The 19,460-nt window shown below is 41.9% G+C and overlaps 1 protein-coding gene across 1 annotated transcript in view; it reads left to right on the top strand.

Annotated features, from left to right (window-relative positions):
• Window positions 1-15,825, top strand: part of LOC106604969 (C-terminal-binding protein 1) — a 47,030-nt gene extending 31,205 nt beyond the window's left edge. Inside the window, exons 3-9 of the mRNA XM_014200141.2 lie at window positions 3,120-3,264; window positions 5,065-5,271; window positions 5,548-5,762; window positions 13,917-14,047; window positions 14,160-14,287; window positions 14,463-14,577; window positions 14,681-15,825. Of these exons, the coding sequence (XP_014055616.2) occupies window positions 3,120-3,264; window positions 5,065-5,271; window positions 5,548-5,762; window positions 13,917-14,047; window positions 14,160-14,287; window positions 14,463-14,577; window positions 14,681-14,870 (1,131 nt within the window). The 3' untranslated portion in view covers window positions 14,871-15,825. The remainder of the gene's footprint in view (window positions 1-3,119; window positions 3,265-5,064; window positions 5,272-5,547; window positions 5,763-13,916; window positions 14,048-14,159; window positions 14,288-14,462; window positions 14,578-14,680) is intronic.
• The last annotated feature ends 3,635 nt before the right edge of the window (window positions 15,826-19,460 follow it).

The raw sequence follows: 19,460 nt of genomic DNA, 5'->3' as shown, positions 1-19,460 counted from the left end.
ACCCTAAAGTTTCTAAAACTGTTTGAATGGTGTCTGTGAGTATAACAGAACTCAAATGGCAGGTCAAAACTTGAGAGATTCCTTTACAGGAAGTCGCCTGTCTGACCATTTCTTGAACTTCTTTTCCATCTCTATCTTTTACTAAGGATCTCTGCTCTAACGTGACACTTCCCACGTCGTCCATAGGCGCTCAGAGCCCTGGGAAAAAACAGAATGTCGTCATTCCAGCCCCAGGCTGAAACACATTATCGCCTTTCTCAAGTGGCCGATCAAGGGACTCTGGGTTTATGCGCGTGACCCGACCGCCCCCGCCTTTGTGATTTTTTTCCTCTGTTTGCCGAAAAGGAGATTCCCTGTCGGAATATTATCGCTTTTCTACGAGAAAAATGGCGTAAAAATTGATTTTAAACAGCGGTTGACATGCTTCGAAGTACGGTAATGGAATATTTAGAATTTTATTGTCACGAATTGCGCCATGCGCGCGACACTTCTTTACCATTTCGGATAGTGTCTGGAACGCATCGAACAAAACGCCGCTATTCGGATATAACGATGGATTATTTTGGACCAAACCAACATTTGTTATTGAAGTAGCAGTCCTGGGTGTGCATTCTGACGAAGACAACAAAAGGTAATCAAACTTTTATAATACTAAATATGATTATGGTGAGTGCTAAACTTGCCGGGTGTCTAAATAGCGAGCCCGTGATGCCTGGGCTATGTACTTAGAATATTGCAAAATGTGCTTTCACCAAAAAGCTATTTTAAAATCGGACATATCGAGTGCATAGAGGAGGTCTGTATCTATAATTCTTAAAATAATTGTTATGCTTTTTGTGAACGTTTATCGTGAGTAATTTAGTAAAATGTTAGCGAATTCCCCGGAAGTTTGCGGGGGGTATGCTAGTTCTGAACGTCACATGCTAATGTAAAAAGCTGGTTTTTGATATAAATGTGAACTTGATTGAACAAAACATGCATGTATTGTATAACATAATGTCCTAGGGTTGTCATCTGATGAAGATCATCAAAGGTGAGTGCTGCATTTAGCTGTCTTCTGGGTTTTGGTGACATTATATGCTGGCTTGAAAAATGGGTGTCTGATTATTTCTGGCTTGGTACTCTGCTGACATAATCTAATGTTTTGCTTTTGTTGTAAAGCCTTTTTGAAATCGGACAGTGTGGTTAGATAAAGGAGAGTCTTATCTTTAAAATGCTGTGAAATAGTCATATGTTTGAAGAATTGGAATATTCCATTACCGTACTTCGAAGCATGTCAACCGCTGTTTAAAATCCATTTTTATGCCATTTTTCTCGTAAAAAAGCGATAAAATTCCGACCGGGAATCTGCGTTTTTGTAAACAGACGAAAGAAAATAAAGCATGGGGTTGACTCGGGCACGAGCCTGAGTCTCACAGTACTGTTACCAGACACTATCCAAACGCGCTACTTTTTTTCAGCCAGAGCCTGCAAAGCCACGATTCAGCTTTTTACCGCCTTCTGAGACCCTATGGCAGCCGTAGGAAGTGTCACGGGACAGCTAAGATCCTCACTCTTCAATAAACAGAGACAAGAAGAACGACACCTTGTCAGACAGGCCACTTCCTGCCTGAAACCTTGTCAGGTTTTTGCCTGCCAAATGAGTTCTGTTATACTCACAGACACCATTCAAACAGTTTTAGAAACTTTAGGGTGTTTTCTATCCATATGTAATAAGTATATGCATATTCTAGTTACTGGGTAGGAGTGGTAACCAGATTAAATCGGGCACGTTTTTTATCCAGCCGTGAAAATACTGCCCCCTAGCCATAACAGGTTAACCGAGTGATCATAAGGGTCCAGTGAGTAGTGAGGTTGGTTGTGGTCACGGCGATTCAGACAGCTAGCCGAGCCATGGGTAGCAAGCTAGCAGAAGATGGAGGTCTGTTTTTAGCCACCCCGTGTGTTTCCGTCGGTAGATTAGTGGGTTCCGTGTGGTAGAGCGGACCAATCCAATTGTCAAAATAGTTATAGTTATAGTGGCCCAAGAAGATTGTTCGATAGACCTGTTCAGATAGCAGCCGATATGCTCAAGACAGCTAACAATTAGCGGGCCGCAGTTAGCAGATGGGTGTTCAGGTTACGTTGCGATGGAGGGGCCAGTTGAATAACTCCCTCGGGCAGATAACGTCGGAATTCCAGTCGTGAAGGCCCGGTGGGGCTCCGCATCGGCAGTAAAACGGGTCCGGATAGGTGATTGTAGCCCAGGAGTGGCTGATGGAACTCTTCAGCTGGCTAGCTCCAGGATAATTGGTGTTTGCTCCGGAATTGACATTAGTCAATAGTCACTCAGATAGCAGCTAGTTAGCTGCAAGATCCAGGTGTAAATGTCCAGAGCTTGCGGTAGAAATTCGGGGATATGGAGAGAAAATAGGTCCGGTATGCTCTGGTCTGAGTCGCGTTGTACAAAACTGGCGATAGCTTTACGAGGTGAATAATACTTTTGAAAAAAGATTAAAAATAAAAAAACAGATCAGCACCACATTTGGTGAGGCGGGTTGCAGGAGTGTTTTGAAGTTGAGTTTCTAGAAAAAAATATACAAAAAGACATGCGAAGAAATAGACAAAAAGACATACACACGGGACAAGACGAGGACAAAGGATGTCTGACTGCTACGCCATCTTGGAAACCTTGAAGAAGCTATAGAAATACAATATAAACGCAATAGAAGCGTTGTTTCTTGAACTATTGTCTCGTGTGTCTTTAGAGGACTGTTTCACTTTGATGTCCTTTTTCTTCTGTCCTTATTTTGTCTTTCTTTTCTTCTGTTAAATAGATATTCTTTGTTATTCTTTGTTAACCAGGAGAGTCCCTAGCAACTGCTTAGCAACTGGTAAACAATTCAGCTAGCTAAGATAACTGTACCATTTTGTGAAGAATAGTTACTTTTTCAAAAGCCTACCTTTGTTTGTTGCTTGTTTTGTCTCCAATTCAGTCTTGCAGTTTTCTTTTGCTTTTTTCCAATGTACTTCACTCTAAAAAAGCATGTACATTTCAATATCTATATATTTTTAAAATTATTGAAGGGTGCTATATAACTGTCCTCTGTGTATTAAACCTGAGAGCTTTCTGTTGGCAGGTACTGAACGAGGCTGTAGGAGCTCTAATATACCACACCATCACGCTAATGAGGGAGGACCTGGAGAAATTCAAGGCACTTCGGCTCATCGTCCGCATAGGCAGTGGCTTCGACAATATCGACATCAAGTCGGCTGGAGATTTAGGTGAGGCCCTGCACTACTGTTTCTCAACTTTATATTAGATGTCCACCCAAAGACTTGCAGGCTTACAAGGTCAAAAATAATATACACTGCTCCAAAAAATAAAGGGAACACTAAAATAACACATCGTAGATCTGAATGAATTAAATAATCTTATTAAATACTTTTTTCTTTACATAGTTGAATGTGCTGACAACAAAATCACACAAAAATAATCAATGGAAATCCAATTTATCAACCCATAGAGGTCTGGATTTGGAGTCACACTCAAAATTAAAGTGGAAAACCACACTACAGGCTGATCCAACTTTGATGTAATGTCCTTAAAACAAGTCAAAATGAGGCTCAGTAGTGTGTGTGGCCTCCATGTGCCTGTGTGACCACCCTACAATGCCTGGGCATGCTCCTGATGAGGTGGCGGATGGTCTCCTGAGGATCTCCTCCCAGACCTGGACTAAAGCATCTGCCAACTCCTGGACAGTCTGTGGTGCAACGTGGCGTTGGTGGATGGAGCAAGACATGATGTCCCAGATGTGCTCAATTGGATTCAGGTCTGGGGAACGGGCGGGCCAGTCCATAGCATCAATGCCTTCCTCTTGCAGGAACTGCTGACACACTCCAGCCACATGAGGTCTAGCATTGTCTTGCATTAGGAGGAACCCAGGGCCAACCGCACCAGCATATGGTCTCACAAGGGGTCTGAGGATCTCATCTCGGTTCCTAATGGCAGTCAGGCTACCTCTGGCAAGCACATGGAGGGCTGTACGGCCCACCAAAGAATTGCCACCCCACACCATGACTGACCCACCGCCAAACCGGTCATGCTGGAGGATGTTGCAGGCAGCAGAACATTCTCCTCGGCATCTCCAGACTCTGTCACGTCTGTCACATGTGCTCAGTGTGAACCTGCTTTCATCTGTGAAGAGCACAGGGCGCCAGTGGCGAATTTGCCAATCTTGGTGTTCTCTGGCAAATGCCAAACGTCCTGCACGGTGTTGGGCTGTAAGCACAACCCCCACCTGTGGACATGGAGTCTGTTTCTGACCGTTTGAGCAGACACATGCACATTTGTGGCCTGCTGGAGGTCATTTTGCAGGGCTCTGGCAGTGCTCCTCCTGCTCCTCCTTGCACAAAGGCGGAGGTAGCGGTCCTGCTTCTGGGTTGTTGCCCTCCTACGGCCTCCTCCACATCTCCTGATGTACTGGCCTGTCTCCTGGTAGCGCCTCGATGCTCTGGACACTACGCTGACAGACACAGCAAACCGTCTTGCCACAGCTCGCATTGATGTGCCGTCCTGGATGAGCTGCACTACCTGAGCCACTTGTGTGGGTTGTAGACTCCGTCTCATGCTACCACTAGAGTGAAAGCACTGCCAGCATTCAAAAGTGACCAAAACATCAGCCAGGAAGCATAGGAACTGAGAAGTGGTCTGTAGTCACCACCTGCAGAACCACTCCTTTATTGGGGGTGTCTTGCTAATTGCCTATAATTTCCACCTGTTGTCTATTCCATTTGCACAACAGCATGTGAAATTTATTGTCAATCAGTGTTGCTTCCTAAGTGGACAGTTTGATTTCACAGAAGTGTGATTGACTTTTAGTTACATTGTGTTGTTTAAGTGTTCCCTTTATTTTTTTGAGCAGTGTAATTTTCTGCATGTTATGGAATTCCATTTAAAACAAAGTGCAACTGCTCAGATCTCCATAATAAAAACAACTTTTTTATAAAGTAAACTATACTTACCTTACGTTAATCCACCTTACACTACAAGTAGCTGTTTACAATAGTCCTCTCCCCCAATAGGGATAGCAGTGTGTAACATGCCAGCAGCGTCTGTGGAGGAGACAGCGGACTCCACACTGTGTCACATCCTGAACTTGTACAGACGAACCACGTGGCTTCACCAGGCACTGCGCGAGGGCACCAGGGTACAGAGCGTGGAGCAGATCAGAGAGGTGGCGTCCGGGGCGGCGCGGATCCGTGGGGAGACACTTGGCATCATCGGCCTCGGTTAGTCCGAGATCTTTCAGTACAATGTTGTATTACACTACCCAACTAGCTATTAGCTGAAGATATGATTGTGGATAATTGGTTGTTAAAATATGGGATTGTTCAGTAGTGTTCGATAGCTTTTCTATATGCCATTGTTTGCTGTGAATTGTTACAAAACAGGCATGATATATGCTGTAAGGATTTCACCTTTATTGCATCCCTTTGGTGTAACTACAGTATTTACCTGTCTGTGAATTACTCAAATGTCCATGTTGCGTTGTTGTGTATCCTCAGGTCGTGTTGGCCAGGGTGTAGCACTCAGAGCCAAAGCGTTTGGGTTCAATGTGATATTCTATGACCCATACCTGTCTGACGGGATGGAGCGAGCCCTGGGCCTGCAGCGGGTCAACACCCTCCAGGATCTGCTTTTCCACAGCAACTGTGTCACCCTCCACTGCAGTCTCAATGAGCACAACCACCACCTCATCAATGACTTCACCATCAAACAGGTCAGGGACATGACGCATGTACACACACAATCTAAATTAGGCCTACAAAAAGGGGGGACACATATTGTACAATACGGGTGGACAACTTTGATTTAAGAAGTGGGGGGGACATATCTTCTAAAAAAAATGTCTCCAGTCGGATAAACACTCCAAATAGCCTACTGACCTCTCAGAGGCGTGCCCATAGTCCTAAAGCACTTTAAAAAAATCAAAAATATATTTAGATTTAACACTTTTTTGGTCACTACTTGATTCCATGTGCGTTATTTCATAGTTTTGATGTCTTCACTATTATTCTACAATTTACAAAATAGTAAAAATAAAGAAAAACCCTTGAATGAGTAGGTGTGCCTCTGGTAAGCAGCCTCTGGTAAGACATGGGGCGTGGGCCTATGCATATTTGTAAACAACAGCTGGTGCACGATATCTAAGGAAGTCTCGATGTTTTGCTCGCCTGAGGTAGAGTATCTCATGATAAGCTGTAGACCACACTATCTACCTAGAGAGTTTTCATCTGTATTTTTCGTAGCTGTCTATATAACACCACAGACCGATGCTGGAACTAAGACCGCACTCAATGAGCTGTATACCTCCATATGCAAACAGGAAAATGCTCATCCAGAGGCGGCGCTCCTGGTGGCCAGGGACTTTAATGTGGGGAAGCTTAAATCCATTTGACCAAATTTCTATCAGCATGTTAAATGTTCAACCAGAGGGAAAAAACTCTAGACCACCTTTACTGCACACACAGAAACATGTACAAAGCTCTCCCTTGCCCTCCATTTGGCAGATCTAACCATAATTTTATCCTCCTGATTCCTGCTTACAAGCAAAACATTTAAGCAGAATCACCAGTGACTCGGTCAATAAAAAAGTGGTCAGATGAAGCAGATGCTAAACTACAGGACTGTTTTGCTAGCACAGACTGGAATATGTTCCGGGATTCTACCAATGGCATTGAGGAGTACACCACATCAGTCACTGGCTTCATCAATAAGTGCATCAATGATGTCGTCCCCACAGTGACTTTTAAAGACTTTTAAAAGAAAGACCTTTTAACCTGATAGGGACAGAGATTCCGCTAGCGGAACGCCTCACCAATATCCAATGGTAGAGCATGGCGCAAAATACAAATACCTCAAAAATGCAATAACTTCAATTTCTCAAACATATGACTATTTTACACCATTTTAAAGACAAGACTCTCGTTAATCTAACCACATTGTCCGGTTTCAAAAAGGCTTTACAGCGAAAGCAAAACATTAGATTATGTCAGGAGAGTACCCTGCCAAAAATAATCACACAGCCAGTTTCAAAGCAAGCATATATGTCACAAAAACCAAAACCACAGCTAAATGCAGTACTAACCTTTGATGATCTTCATCAGATGACACTCCTAGGACATTATGTTATACAATACATGCATGTTTTGTTCAATCAAGTTCATATTTATATCAAAAACCAGCTTTTTACATTAGCATGTGATGTTCAGAACTAGCATACCCACCGCAAACTTCCGGTGAATTTACTAAATTACTCACGATAAACGTTGACAAAAAACATTATTTTTGAAATTATTTTAAGAATTATAGATACAGAACTCCTTTATGCAATCGATGTGTCAGATTTTAAAATAGTTTTTCGGCGAAAGCACATTTTGCAATATTCTGAGTACATAGCCCGGCCATCATGGCTAGCTAATTTGACACCCACCAAGTTTGGCCCTCACCAAACTCAGATTTACTATAAGAAAAATTGGATTACCTTTGCTGTTCTTCGTCAGAATGCACTCCCAGGACTTCTACTTCAACAACAAATGTTGTTTTGGTTCCAAATAATCCATAGTTATATTGAAATACCTCCATTTTTCGTGCGTTCAGGTCACAATCCGAAGGGTGACACGCGAGTGCATTTCGTGACAAAAAATTTCAAAATATTCCATTACCGTACTTAGAAGCATGTCAAACGCTGTTTAAAATCAATTTTTATGCAATTTTTCTCGTAAAATAGCAATAATATTCCAACCGGGCGACGTTGTATTCATTCAAAGGCTGAAAGAAAAAAACAGTCATCTCGTGGACGCGCATCTCCAGTGTCACTGTTCCCAGCCTGACCACTCACTAAAACTCCTGCTGTTTTTCACCCAGAGACTGCAGACACCCCATTACACTTTCTGGTGCCTTCTGAGAGCCAATGGAAGCCTTAGAAAATGTCACGTTACAGCACAGATGTTGTATTTTCGATAGAGATGCCAAAGAAGGAGAACAAATTGTCAGACAGGGCACTTCCTGTATGGAATCCTCTCAGGTTTTGGCCTGCCATATGAGTTCTGTTATACTCACAGACACCATTCAAACAGTTTTAGAAACTTTAGAGTGTTTTCTATCCAAATCTACTAATGATATGCATATTCTAGTTTCTGGGCAGGAGTAGTAACCAGATTAAATCGGGTACGTTTTTTAGCCGGCCGTGAAAATACTGCCCCCTATCCCAAACAGGTTAAAGACCTTTTTTAAGACCTTTAAACAGGTCAACAGTCACAAGGCCGCAGGGCCAGACGGATTACCAGGACGTGTACTTCAAACATGCGCTGACCAACTGGCAGTTGTCTTCACTGACATTTTCAACCTCTCCCTGTCTGAGTCTGTAATACCAACATGTTTCAAGCAGACCACCATAGTCCCTGACCACCAAGGACCCTGGGACTAAACACCTCCCTCTGCATCTGTTAAGTGTAGGTAAAAACACATCCGCCACGCTGGCATTTGGCATGGGTCCTCAGATCCTCAAAAGGTTTTACAGCTGCACCATCGAGAGCATCCTGACAGGTTGCATCACTGACTGGTATGGCAACTGCTCGGCCTCCGACCGAAAGGCACTACAGAGGGTAGTGTGTACGACCCAGTATATCACTGGGGCTAAGCTTCCTGCCATCCAGGACCTCTATACCAGGTGGTGTCAGAGGAAGGCCCTAAAAATTGTCAGACTCTAGCCACCCTAGTCATGGACTGTTCTCTCTGCTACCGCACGGCAAGCGGTCCCGGAGTGCCAAGTCTAGGTCCAAAAGGCTTCTAAACAGCTTCTACCCCCAAGTCATAAGACTCCTGAACAGCTATTCAAATGGCTACCCAGACTATTTGCATTTGATTTGTGTCCAAACCTTTGACTGGTACTGTATATGCGGATGATACTGTTGGTCTGTCAAAACTACAGTCAGATTTTATAGCATCAACCGAGAATGTGATTAATAATAACATCAAATGTGTTTTCTATTGGGTGATTACAACATACATTTTACAAGTAAGAACCACTCACTGATATCTGACTTTTTGAATACTTTATACTCCAGCTATATGTATCCATTCATCTATAAGCCCACTAGAGTGACCAGTTTATCTGCCACCCTTATTGATAATATTTTTTACAAAATCTTTGAATAATGTCGCTAATACAGGTTTACTTTATCCTGACATTTCTGACCACTTTCCAATTTTCCACTTCTCTTTGGCAGCTGGAAATGAACAGATGGGAATGATTAGTAGTATTAAATGTAGAATATTTAACAAAATGAATTGTCCTTTAAATAATATAAAGTCAACTTGGAAAATCATCAAATCAAATCAAATTTATTTTTATATAGCCCTTCGTACATCAGCTGATATTCTCAAAGTGCTGTACAGAAACCCAGCCTAAAACCCCAAACAGCAAGCAAAGCATGTGAAAGAAGCACGGTGGCTAGGAAAAACTCCCTAGGAAAAACTCCCTAGAAAGGCCAAAAACCTAGGAAGAAACCTAGAGAGGAACCAGGCTATGAGGGGTGGCCAGTCCTCTTCTGGCTGTGCAGGGTGGATATTATAACAGAACATGGTCAAGATGTTAAAATGTTAAAATGTTCATAAATGACCAGCATGGTCAAATAATAATAATCATAGTAGTTGTCGAGGGTGCAACAAGCACGTCCAGTGAACAGGTCAGGGTTCCATAGCCGCAGGCAGAACAGTTGAAACTGGAGCAGCAGCACGGCCAGGTGGACTGGGGACAGCAAGGAGTCATCATACCAGGTAGTCCTGAGGCATGGTCCTAGGGCTCAGGTCCTCCGAGAGAAAGACAGAAAGAGAGAAAGAGAGAATTAGAGAGAGCATATTTAAATACACACAGGACACCGGATAAGACAAGAGAAATACTCCAGATGTAACAGACTGACCCTAGCTCCCCGACACATAAACTACTGCAGCATAAATACTGGAGGCTGAGACAGGAGGGATCAGAAGACACTGTGGCCCCATCCGATGATACCCCCGGACAGGGCCAAACAGGCAGGATCAAACAACTATCCCATCAAAGTGATGAAATCTGTTGGTATCATCAGAAATATTAGTGGTTTGGTTCATTAGGCTCGCTTCCCAACTCTTACTATAGCTTCATTTACTCATATCTCATTTACTGTAATATTGTCTGGGCCAGTACATATGCCTCCGACATACACACATTACTCATCATACAAAATAAATGTGCAAGACTAGCCACCTCCTCTAATTACCTGGCTCCATCTGCTCCTTTTTTTAACTTCTCTGGGACATGGGACAAGCCATTCTCTGGGGCAAGCCATTCGCTGAGGGTGAATTCATGAAAGAATGTTTAACCTCTCTGGGACATGTGGGACGCTACCGCGGAACACACTATTCAACAGCCAGTGAAATAGCAGGGCGGCAAATTCAAAACAACAAAAATCTCATAATTCAAATTTCTCAAACACACAACTATTATATCCCATTTTAAAGATACACTTCTCGTTAATCGAACCATATTGTCCGATTTCAAAAAGGCTTTACGGCGAAAGCATAACATTAGATTATGTTAGGACAGCGCCTAAACAAGAAAAACCACACAGCCATTTCCCAAGCAAGGAGAGGCGTCACAAAAACCAGAACTACAGCTAAAATGAATCACTAACCTTTGATGATCTTCATCAGATGACACTCCCAGGACTCAATGTTACACAATACATGTATGTTTTGTTCGATAAAGTTCATATTTATATCCAAAAACCCCATTTCACATTGGCGCGTGATGTTCAGAAAATGTGTTGCCTCCAAAACTTCCGGTGAATGAGCATATCAATTTACAAAAATACTCATCATAAACGTTGATAAAATTTACAACAGTTATTGAAAGAATTATAGATACATTTCTCCTTAATGCAACCGCTGTGGCAGATTTCAAAGTAGCTTTACGGCGAAAGCACATTGTTCAATATTCTGAGTACAGAGCTCAGCCATCAAAGCAAGCTATACAGTTACCCGCCACATTCTGGAGTCAACAAAACTCAGAAATAGTATTATAAATCTTCACTTACCTTTGCTGATATTCGTCGGAATGCACTCCCAGGACTCCCACAAGAAATGTTCGTTTTGTTCGTCAAACTCCATATTTATGTCCAAATACCTCCGTTTTGTTCACGTGTTCAGATCACTATTCCAAAGGCATAATGCGCGAGCTCAAAACCCAAGACAAAAAGTCAAAAAGTTCCATTACCGTTCGTAGAAACATGTCAAACAATGTTTACAATCAATCCTTAGGGTCTTTTTAACATAAATCTTCGATAATATTCCAACCGGACAATAGCGTATTCATTACAGAGGAAAAAGAAGGAACGGCGCGCCTGCGTGACCGCGCGCCTGCGTGACTGCGCAGTAAACAACTCATAGGTCTCAGGCTTGAGTCAGCTCTTATTCTCTCCCCAGTAACAGTAGAAGCATGAAACAAGGTTCTAAAGACTGTTGACATCTAGTGGAAGCCTTAGGAAGTGCAAAATGACCACACAGACACTGTAGTTTGAATAGGCAATCACTTGAAAAACTACAAACCACTTCCTGGTTGGATTTTTTCTCTGGTTTTTGCCTGCCATATGAGTTCTCTTATACTCACAGACATCATTCAAAGATTTTTAGAAGCTTCAGTGTTTTCTATCCAAATCTACTAATAATATGCATATCCTACTTTCTGGGCCCGAGTAGCAGGCAGTTTAATTTGGGCACGTCATTCATCTGAATTTCCGAATACTGCCCCGTCACTAAAAAGTTAAGAAACTCAATATCTTGTCTATTTACCACATCAATGTATGTCAATTATGCATTTTCATCTACAAATACTCATACCTCCCAGACAGTTTACCTAAACCCTTCACTGGATTTTTATAGGTTAATTCTGAAATCCATCTATATAACACTGTGATAACCTTCACCCTCCCCACTGCCACACCTCACATAGTCAATTCTCTATCAGATACAGAGGTACCATACTCTGGAATTCTTATCTTCACATTGCCAAAACCTCATCATCCCTTAATAACATCAAGCAAAGACAGGGGGTCAGCCTGATGAACCAAACTACTCATCAGTAATCTCCTCCATATATCCCAACTCTCACACACTCACATCCACACATGCACACACACATATAAACAAAACTTATACTGTTTATTATTTTTTGTGATTGCTGATCAGTTAATTTGTACATTTATGATTAGCGGGTTTTGTTATCTGTTTTAACCTCTATGGGCTCTACGCAACACCCAGTGTAATCCCGTGGCGCGATATTCAAATACCTCAAAAATGCAAAAACTTCAATTTTTCAAACATATGACTATTTTACACCATTTTAAAGACAAGACTCTCGTTAATCTAACCACACTGTCCGATTTCAAAAAGGCTTTACAACGAAAGCAAAACATTAGATTATGTCAGCAGAGTACCCAGCCAGAAATAATCAGACACCCATTTTTCAAGCTAGCATATAATGTCACATAAACCCAAACCACAGCTAAATGCAGCACTAACCTTTGATCTTCATCAGATGACAACCCTAGGACATTATGTTATACAATACATGTATGTTTTGTTCAATCAAGTTCATATTTATATCAAAAACCAGCTTTTTACATTAGCATGTGACTAGCATTCCCACCGAACACTGCCGGTGAATTTACTAAATTACTCACGATAAACGTTCACAAAAAACATAACAATTATTTTAAGAATTATAGATACAGAACTCCTCTATGCACTCGATATGTCCGATTTTAAAATAGCTTTTCGGTGAAAGCACATTTTGCAATATTCTCAGTAGATAGCCCGGCATCACAGGGCTAGCTATTTAGACACCCAGCAAGTTTAGCACTCACCAAAGTCAGATTTACTATAAGAAAAATGTTATTACCTTTGCTGTTGTTCATCTGAATGCACTCCCAGGACTTCTACTTCAATAACAAATGTTGGTTTGGTCCCAAATAATCCATTGTTATATCCAAATAGCGGCGTTTTGTTCGTGCGTTCAAGACACTATCCGAAAGGGTAAATAAGGGTGACGAGCATGGCGCATTTCGTGACAAAAAATGTCTAAATATTCCATTACCGTACTTCGAAGCATGTCAACCGCTGTTTAAAATCAATTTTTTTGCAATTTTTCTCGTAAAAAAGCGATAATATTCCGACCGGGAATCTGCGTTTAGGTAAAAAGAGGAAAGAAAATAAAGCACGGGGTCGACTCGTGCACGCGCCTGAGTCTCAGAGTACTCTGATCGGCCACTTGCCAAAAGCGATAATGTGTTTCAGCCAGAGGCTGCCTCGATATCATTCAGCTTTTTCCCGGGTTCTGAGAGCCTATGGGAGCCGTACAGCAAAGATCCTCAGTCTTCAATAAAAAGAGCCAAGAAGAACAAGAACTTGTCAGACAGGCCACTTCCTGTAAGGAATCTTCTCAGGTTTTTGCCTGCCATATGAGTTCTGTTATACTCACAGACACCATTCAAACAGTTTTAGAAACTTTAGGGTGTTTTCTATCCAAAGCCAATAATTATATGCATATTCTAGTTACTGGGCAGGAGTAGTAACCAGATTAAATCGGGTACGTTTTTTTATCCGGCCGTGTCAATACTGCCCCCTAGCCCTAACAGGTTAACAAACATTTTAAATGTTTGTACTTATGTCTTATATATACACACCTGCACACCGTTTTTTATTTATTTGTTTTTATCTGTATTGTTGTTCATCACTTATTTGCTTTGGTGCAAATAAATTAAACCTAAACCTACTAAGACATTTCATTTACAGTTGTGCACTGCATTGTTTACATATTTTATATGGTATGTTGTAGATGCGCCAGGGTGCGTTCCTGGTTAACACGGCCCGAGGGGGGCTTGTGGATGAGAAGGCCCTGGCACAGGCCCTGAAAGAGGGGAGGATACGAGGGGCAGCCCTGGACGTCCACGAGACAGAGCCCTTTGGGTTAGCTCCCTTTACATTATTCTATCTTATACTGTCTTCATTTTGATTATATTTCTTTCCCACTGTGTTGAGGTGAGTCTAATATTACGCAACAATGTTTCCTTTTTCTCAGCTTCAGCCAGGGACCTCTGAAAGATGCTCCTAACCTGATATGTACTCCCCATGCTGCCTGGTACAGCGAACAGGCTTCTATTGAGATGAGAGAGGAGGCAGCCCGGGAGATCCGACGAGCCATTTCAGGTAACATACCTGTTACACTAATAATGGGTTTTCTTGGGTTGATTATTGTTTTCCCCAAGGGACAATGTATCAGGCTCCCAGGCTTCCCACTCACTAATAAACAACAGCAAAGCCACAATAACGAACTCCCTAATAACGGCGTTGTGCTTCACCAATGACTGTTTCCTGCTTCCAGGTCGTATTCCAGACAGCCTAAAGAACTGTGTGAATAAAGAGTTCCTGTCCCAGACTACTCACTGGGTCAATATGGACCCTGCTGTCATTCATCCTGAGCTCAATGGGTCCTACAGGTAATGAAACCACTGTTGATACATAATAACAAGTAGATACCGGTACTGTATATGCATTTACAAGTACTATAGCGTTTTCTGATTCATCCTCTCCTTGTTTCAGGTACCCTCCTGGTGTTGTGAGTTTGGCCTCTGGGGGGCTCCCTCCGCCTATAGAGGGAATCGTTCCTAATGCCGTGCCCATAACACACAGCCTGCCCAGCGTCGCCCACCCCTCTCACGCCCCTTCGCCGGGCCAGCCAGGCAAAGCAGAGTCAGACAGAGAGCAGCACCCCAATGACCAGTTGTTGTAGCCCCGCCCCCAGAGCTCTCTGTCCAACCAAAAGAACTCTACTGGTCTTCATTCGTCCGAAGAGGAATGGAGTTGAAGCCTCATAGGTTTCAAACAGCTGCCATGAAACAGACAGACTCAAAGAGGTCTATTACAGTTCATCTGGTCCAACCATAGTGGTCAACTTTTTCAAACATTTTTTTTTGTGCAGAAAAAGTAAAATAATAATGTGGATTTGAAAAGAGAAAACACAAATATCCTTTAAAGCGAATCCTGCTGTTTAGAATGTAGTTTGACCTAGTAAAGTGGGCGAATATCTGTTGCTGTGTCCTATGGGTTCATCGTTAAAGCAGAAGTAGTTGATTATAACATGAATAACCTATTTGTGTACAGTTTTTAGAACTATGAAAACAATATTTATATTGCAGTCTAAAAGAAAAATAAGGGTGAAAACTAACCAACTGATTTTAAAAAGACAGTATGTTTGTTTTTATATATACAAGCCCCAAAAGAGGAAGCTTTTGCACAACTTCTCAGGAAATTGAATTTCTGTAGTTATTTTCCATTTATGCCAGATTGTGCTTTCTTTTTCTACCACCTGCCTGTTTTGTTTATATGAGCAAACATACTAACCCATAAGAGTCTTAAGCACTGTCTATGCCGGGGGAGGAGGTGGGTTCTACTAAGCTATATTGAATTGTTTTAAGAAGGTCATACCAAAGATTATTTAGCTATTTGATTTTGAATTTTAAGACCCCTTGAAGTATCAACAAAAATGTAGATTTAAAAAAAATATATGAATTTTAACACAAACTTTCTTTAGATTTTTTTTTGGGGGGGACCATCTGTTGTTCCATGTAGTGATCTGTTATTCGATGCGTTTGTATGGGCTAATAAGCAGTAAGGCTAAATACAATTTTTAGGTATAAAAAAATATATATAAAAAATATACTGCTCAAAAAAAAAAAAGGGAACACTTAAACAACACATCCTAGATCTGAATGAAATAAATAATCTTATTAAATACGTTTTTTCTTTACATAGTTGAATGTGCTGACAACAAAATCACACAAAAAGAATCAATGGAAATCCAATTTATCAACCCATGGAGGTCTGGATTTGGAGTCACACTCAAAATTAAAGTGGAAAACCACACTACAGGCTGATCCAACTTTGATGTAATGTCCTTAAAACAAGTCAAAATGAGGCTCAGTAGTGTGTGTGGCCTCCACGTGCCTGTATGACCTCCCTACAACGCCTGGGCATGCTCCTGATGAGGTGGCGGATGATCTCCTGAGGGATCTCCTCCCAGACCTGGACTAAAGCATCTGCCAACTCCTGGACAGTCTGTGGTGCAACGTAGCGTTGGTGGATGGAGCGAGACATGATGTCCCAGATGTGCTCAATTGGATTCAGGTCTGGGGAATGGGCGGGCCAGTCCATAGCATCAATGCCTTCCTCTTGCAGGAACTGCTGACACACTCCAGCCACATGAGGTCTAGCATTGTTTTGCATTAGGAGGAACCCAGGGCCAACCGCACCAGCATATGGTCTCACAAGGGGTCTGAGGAACTCATCTCGGTACCTAATGGCAGTCAGGCTACCTCTGGCGAGCACATGGAGGGCTGTACGGCCCCCCAAAGAAATGCCACCCTACACCATGACTGACCCACTGCCAAACCGGTCATGCTGGAGGATGTTGCAGGCAACAGAACGTTCTCCACGGCGTCTCCAGACTCTGTCACGTCTGTCACATGTGCTCAGTGTTAACCTGCTTTCATCTGTGAAGAGCACAGGGCGCCAGTGGCGAATTTGCCAATCTTGGTGTTCTCTGGCAAATGCCAAACATCCTGCATGGTGTTGGGCTGTAAGCACAACCCCCACCTGTGGACGTCGGGCCCTCATACCACCCTCATGGAGTCTGTTTCTGACCGTTTGAGCAGACACATGCACATTTGTGGCCTGCTGGAGGTCATTTTGCAGGGCTCTGGCAGTGCTTCTCCTGCTCCTCCTTGCACAAAGGCAGAGGTAGCGGTCCTGCTTCTGGGTTGTTGCCCTCCTACGGCCTCCTCCACGTCTCCTGATGTACTGGCCTGTCTCCTGGTAGCGCCTCCATGCTCTGGACACTACGCTGACAGACACAGCAAACCTTCTTGCCACAGCTCGCATTGATGTGCCATCCTGGATGAGCTGCACTACCTGAGACACTTGTGTGGGTTGTAGACTCCGTCTCATGCTACCACTAGAGTGAAAGCACCGCCAGCATTCAAAAGTGACCAAAACATCAGCCAGGAAGCATAGGAACTGAGAAGTGGTCTGTCGTCCCCACCTGCAGAACCACTCCTTTATTGGGGTCTTGCTAATTGCCTATAATTTCCACCTGTTGTCTATTCCATTTGCACAACGGCATGTGAAATTTATTGTCAATCAGTGTTGCTTCCTAAGTGGACAGTTTGATTTCACAGAAGTGTGATTGACTTGGAGTTACATTGTGTTGTTTAAGTGTTCCCTTTATTTTTTTGAGCAGTGTATATTTGATAACAAATTTTATTTAGCCTTACTGCTATTAGCCCATACAAATGCATTGATTAACAGATGCACTACATGCAAAAACACATAGTCACCCTCCAAAGAATCTCAAGAAAGTTTGTTCTGAAGTGTCTGCCCTATATATGAGAGGCCTGTGAGTCTTCTGAGGCCTGTGAGCAAAACAACTGACCTACTGATGTACAGTACCAGTCAAAAGTTTAGACACACCTACATATTCAATGTTTTTATTTTATTTTTACATATTCTACATTGTAGAATAATAGTGAAGACATAACTATGAAATAACACATATGGAATCATGTAGTAACCAAAAAAGTGTTAAACTAATCAAAAAATATTTAAAATTTGATATTCTTCAAAGTAGCCACTATTTGCCTTAATGACAGCTTTGCACACACTTGGCATTCTTTCAACCAGCTTCATGAGGTAGTCACCTTGAATGTATTTAAATTAACGTGTGCCTAGTCAACAGCCAGTGGAATCCCGTGGCGCAATATTCAAATACCTTAGAAATGCTATTACTTCAATTTCTCAAACATATGACTATTTTACACCATTTTAACCTGTTGGGTCTAGGGGGCAGCATTTGCACGTCTGGATAAAAAAAATGTACCCGATTTAATCTGGTTACTAATCCTACCCAGTAACTAGAATATGCATATACTTATTATATATGGATAGAAAACACTCTAAAGTTTCCAAAACTGTTTGAATGGTGTCTGTGAGTATAACAGAACTCATTTGGCAGGCAAAACCCTGAGACATTTTCTGACAGGAAGTGGATACCTGATGTGTTGTATTGACTTTAAACCTATCCCATTGAAAAACACAGGGGTTTAGGAATATTTTGGCACTTCCTATTGCTTCCACTAGATGTCACCAGCCTTTACAAAGTGTTTTGAGTCTTCTGGAGGGAGATCTGACCGAACAAGAGCCATGGAACGGTGATGTCCCATTAGACACCTGGCGCGCTACTTCATGTTGGGTACCCTCGTTCCAATACGTTATAAAAGAGTATGCATTCGTCCACCTTGAATATTATTCATGTTCTGGTTAAAAAGGCCCTAATGATTTATGCTATACAACGTTTGACATGTTTGAACGAACGGAAATATATTTTTTCCCCTCGTTCATGACGAGAAGTCCGGCTGGCTTACATCATGTGCTAACGAGACGGAGATTTTTGGACATAAATGATGAGCTTTTTTGAACAAAACTACATTCGTTATGGACCTGTGATACCTGGAAGTGACATCTGATGAAGAGAATCAAAGGTAATGGATTATTTACATAGTATTTTCGATTTTAGATCTCCCCAACATGACGTCTAGTCTGTATCGCAACGCGTATTTTTCTGGGCACAGTGCTCAGATTATTGCAAAGTGTGATTTCCCAGTAAGGTTATTTTTAAATCTGGCAAGTTGATTGCGTTCAAAAGATGTAAATCTATAATTCTTTAAATGACAATATAATATTTTACCAATGTTTTCTAATTTTAATTATTTAATTTGTGACGCTGACTTGACTGCCGGTTATTGGAGGGAAACGATTTCCTCAACATCAATGCCATAGTAAAACGCTGTTTTTGTATATAAATATCAACTTGATAGAACTAAAAATGCATGCATTGTCTAACATAATGTCCTAGGAGTGTCATCTGATGGAGATTGTAAAAGGTTAGTGCATCATTTTAGCTGGTTTTATGGTTTTGGTGACCCTGTCTTTGACTTGACAAAACATTACACACAACTCTTGTAAATGTACTGTCCTAACATACTCTAAATTTATGCTTTCGCCGTAAAACCTTTTTGAAATCGTAAAACGTGGTTAGATTAAGGAGATGTTTATCTTTCAAATGGTGTAACATAGTTGTATTTTTGAAAAATTTGAATTTTGACATTTATTTGGATTCAAATTTGCCGCTCTTGAAATGCACCTGCTGTTGATGGAGTGCACCACGGGTGGCACGCTAGCGTCCCACCTAGCCCCAAGAGGTTAAAGACAAGACTCTTGTTAATCTAACCACACTGTCCGATTTCAAAAAGGCTTTACAACGAAAGCA

Source organism: Salmo salar, chromosome ssa05 (assembly GCF_905237065.1).
Source record: "Salmo salar chromosome ssa05, Ssal_v3.1, whole genome shotgun sequence".
Classification (NCBI taxonomy): domain Eukaryota; kingdom Metazoa; phylum Chordata; class Actinopteri; order Salmoniformes; family Salmonidae; genus Salmo; species Salmo salar.
Note: the sequence above shows the minus strand (reverse complement) of the source record. Positions and strands in the feature narration are given on the sequence as shown.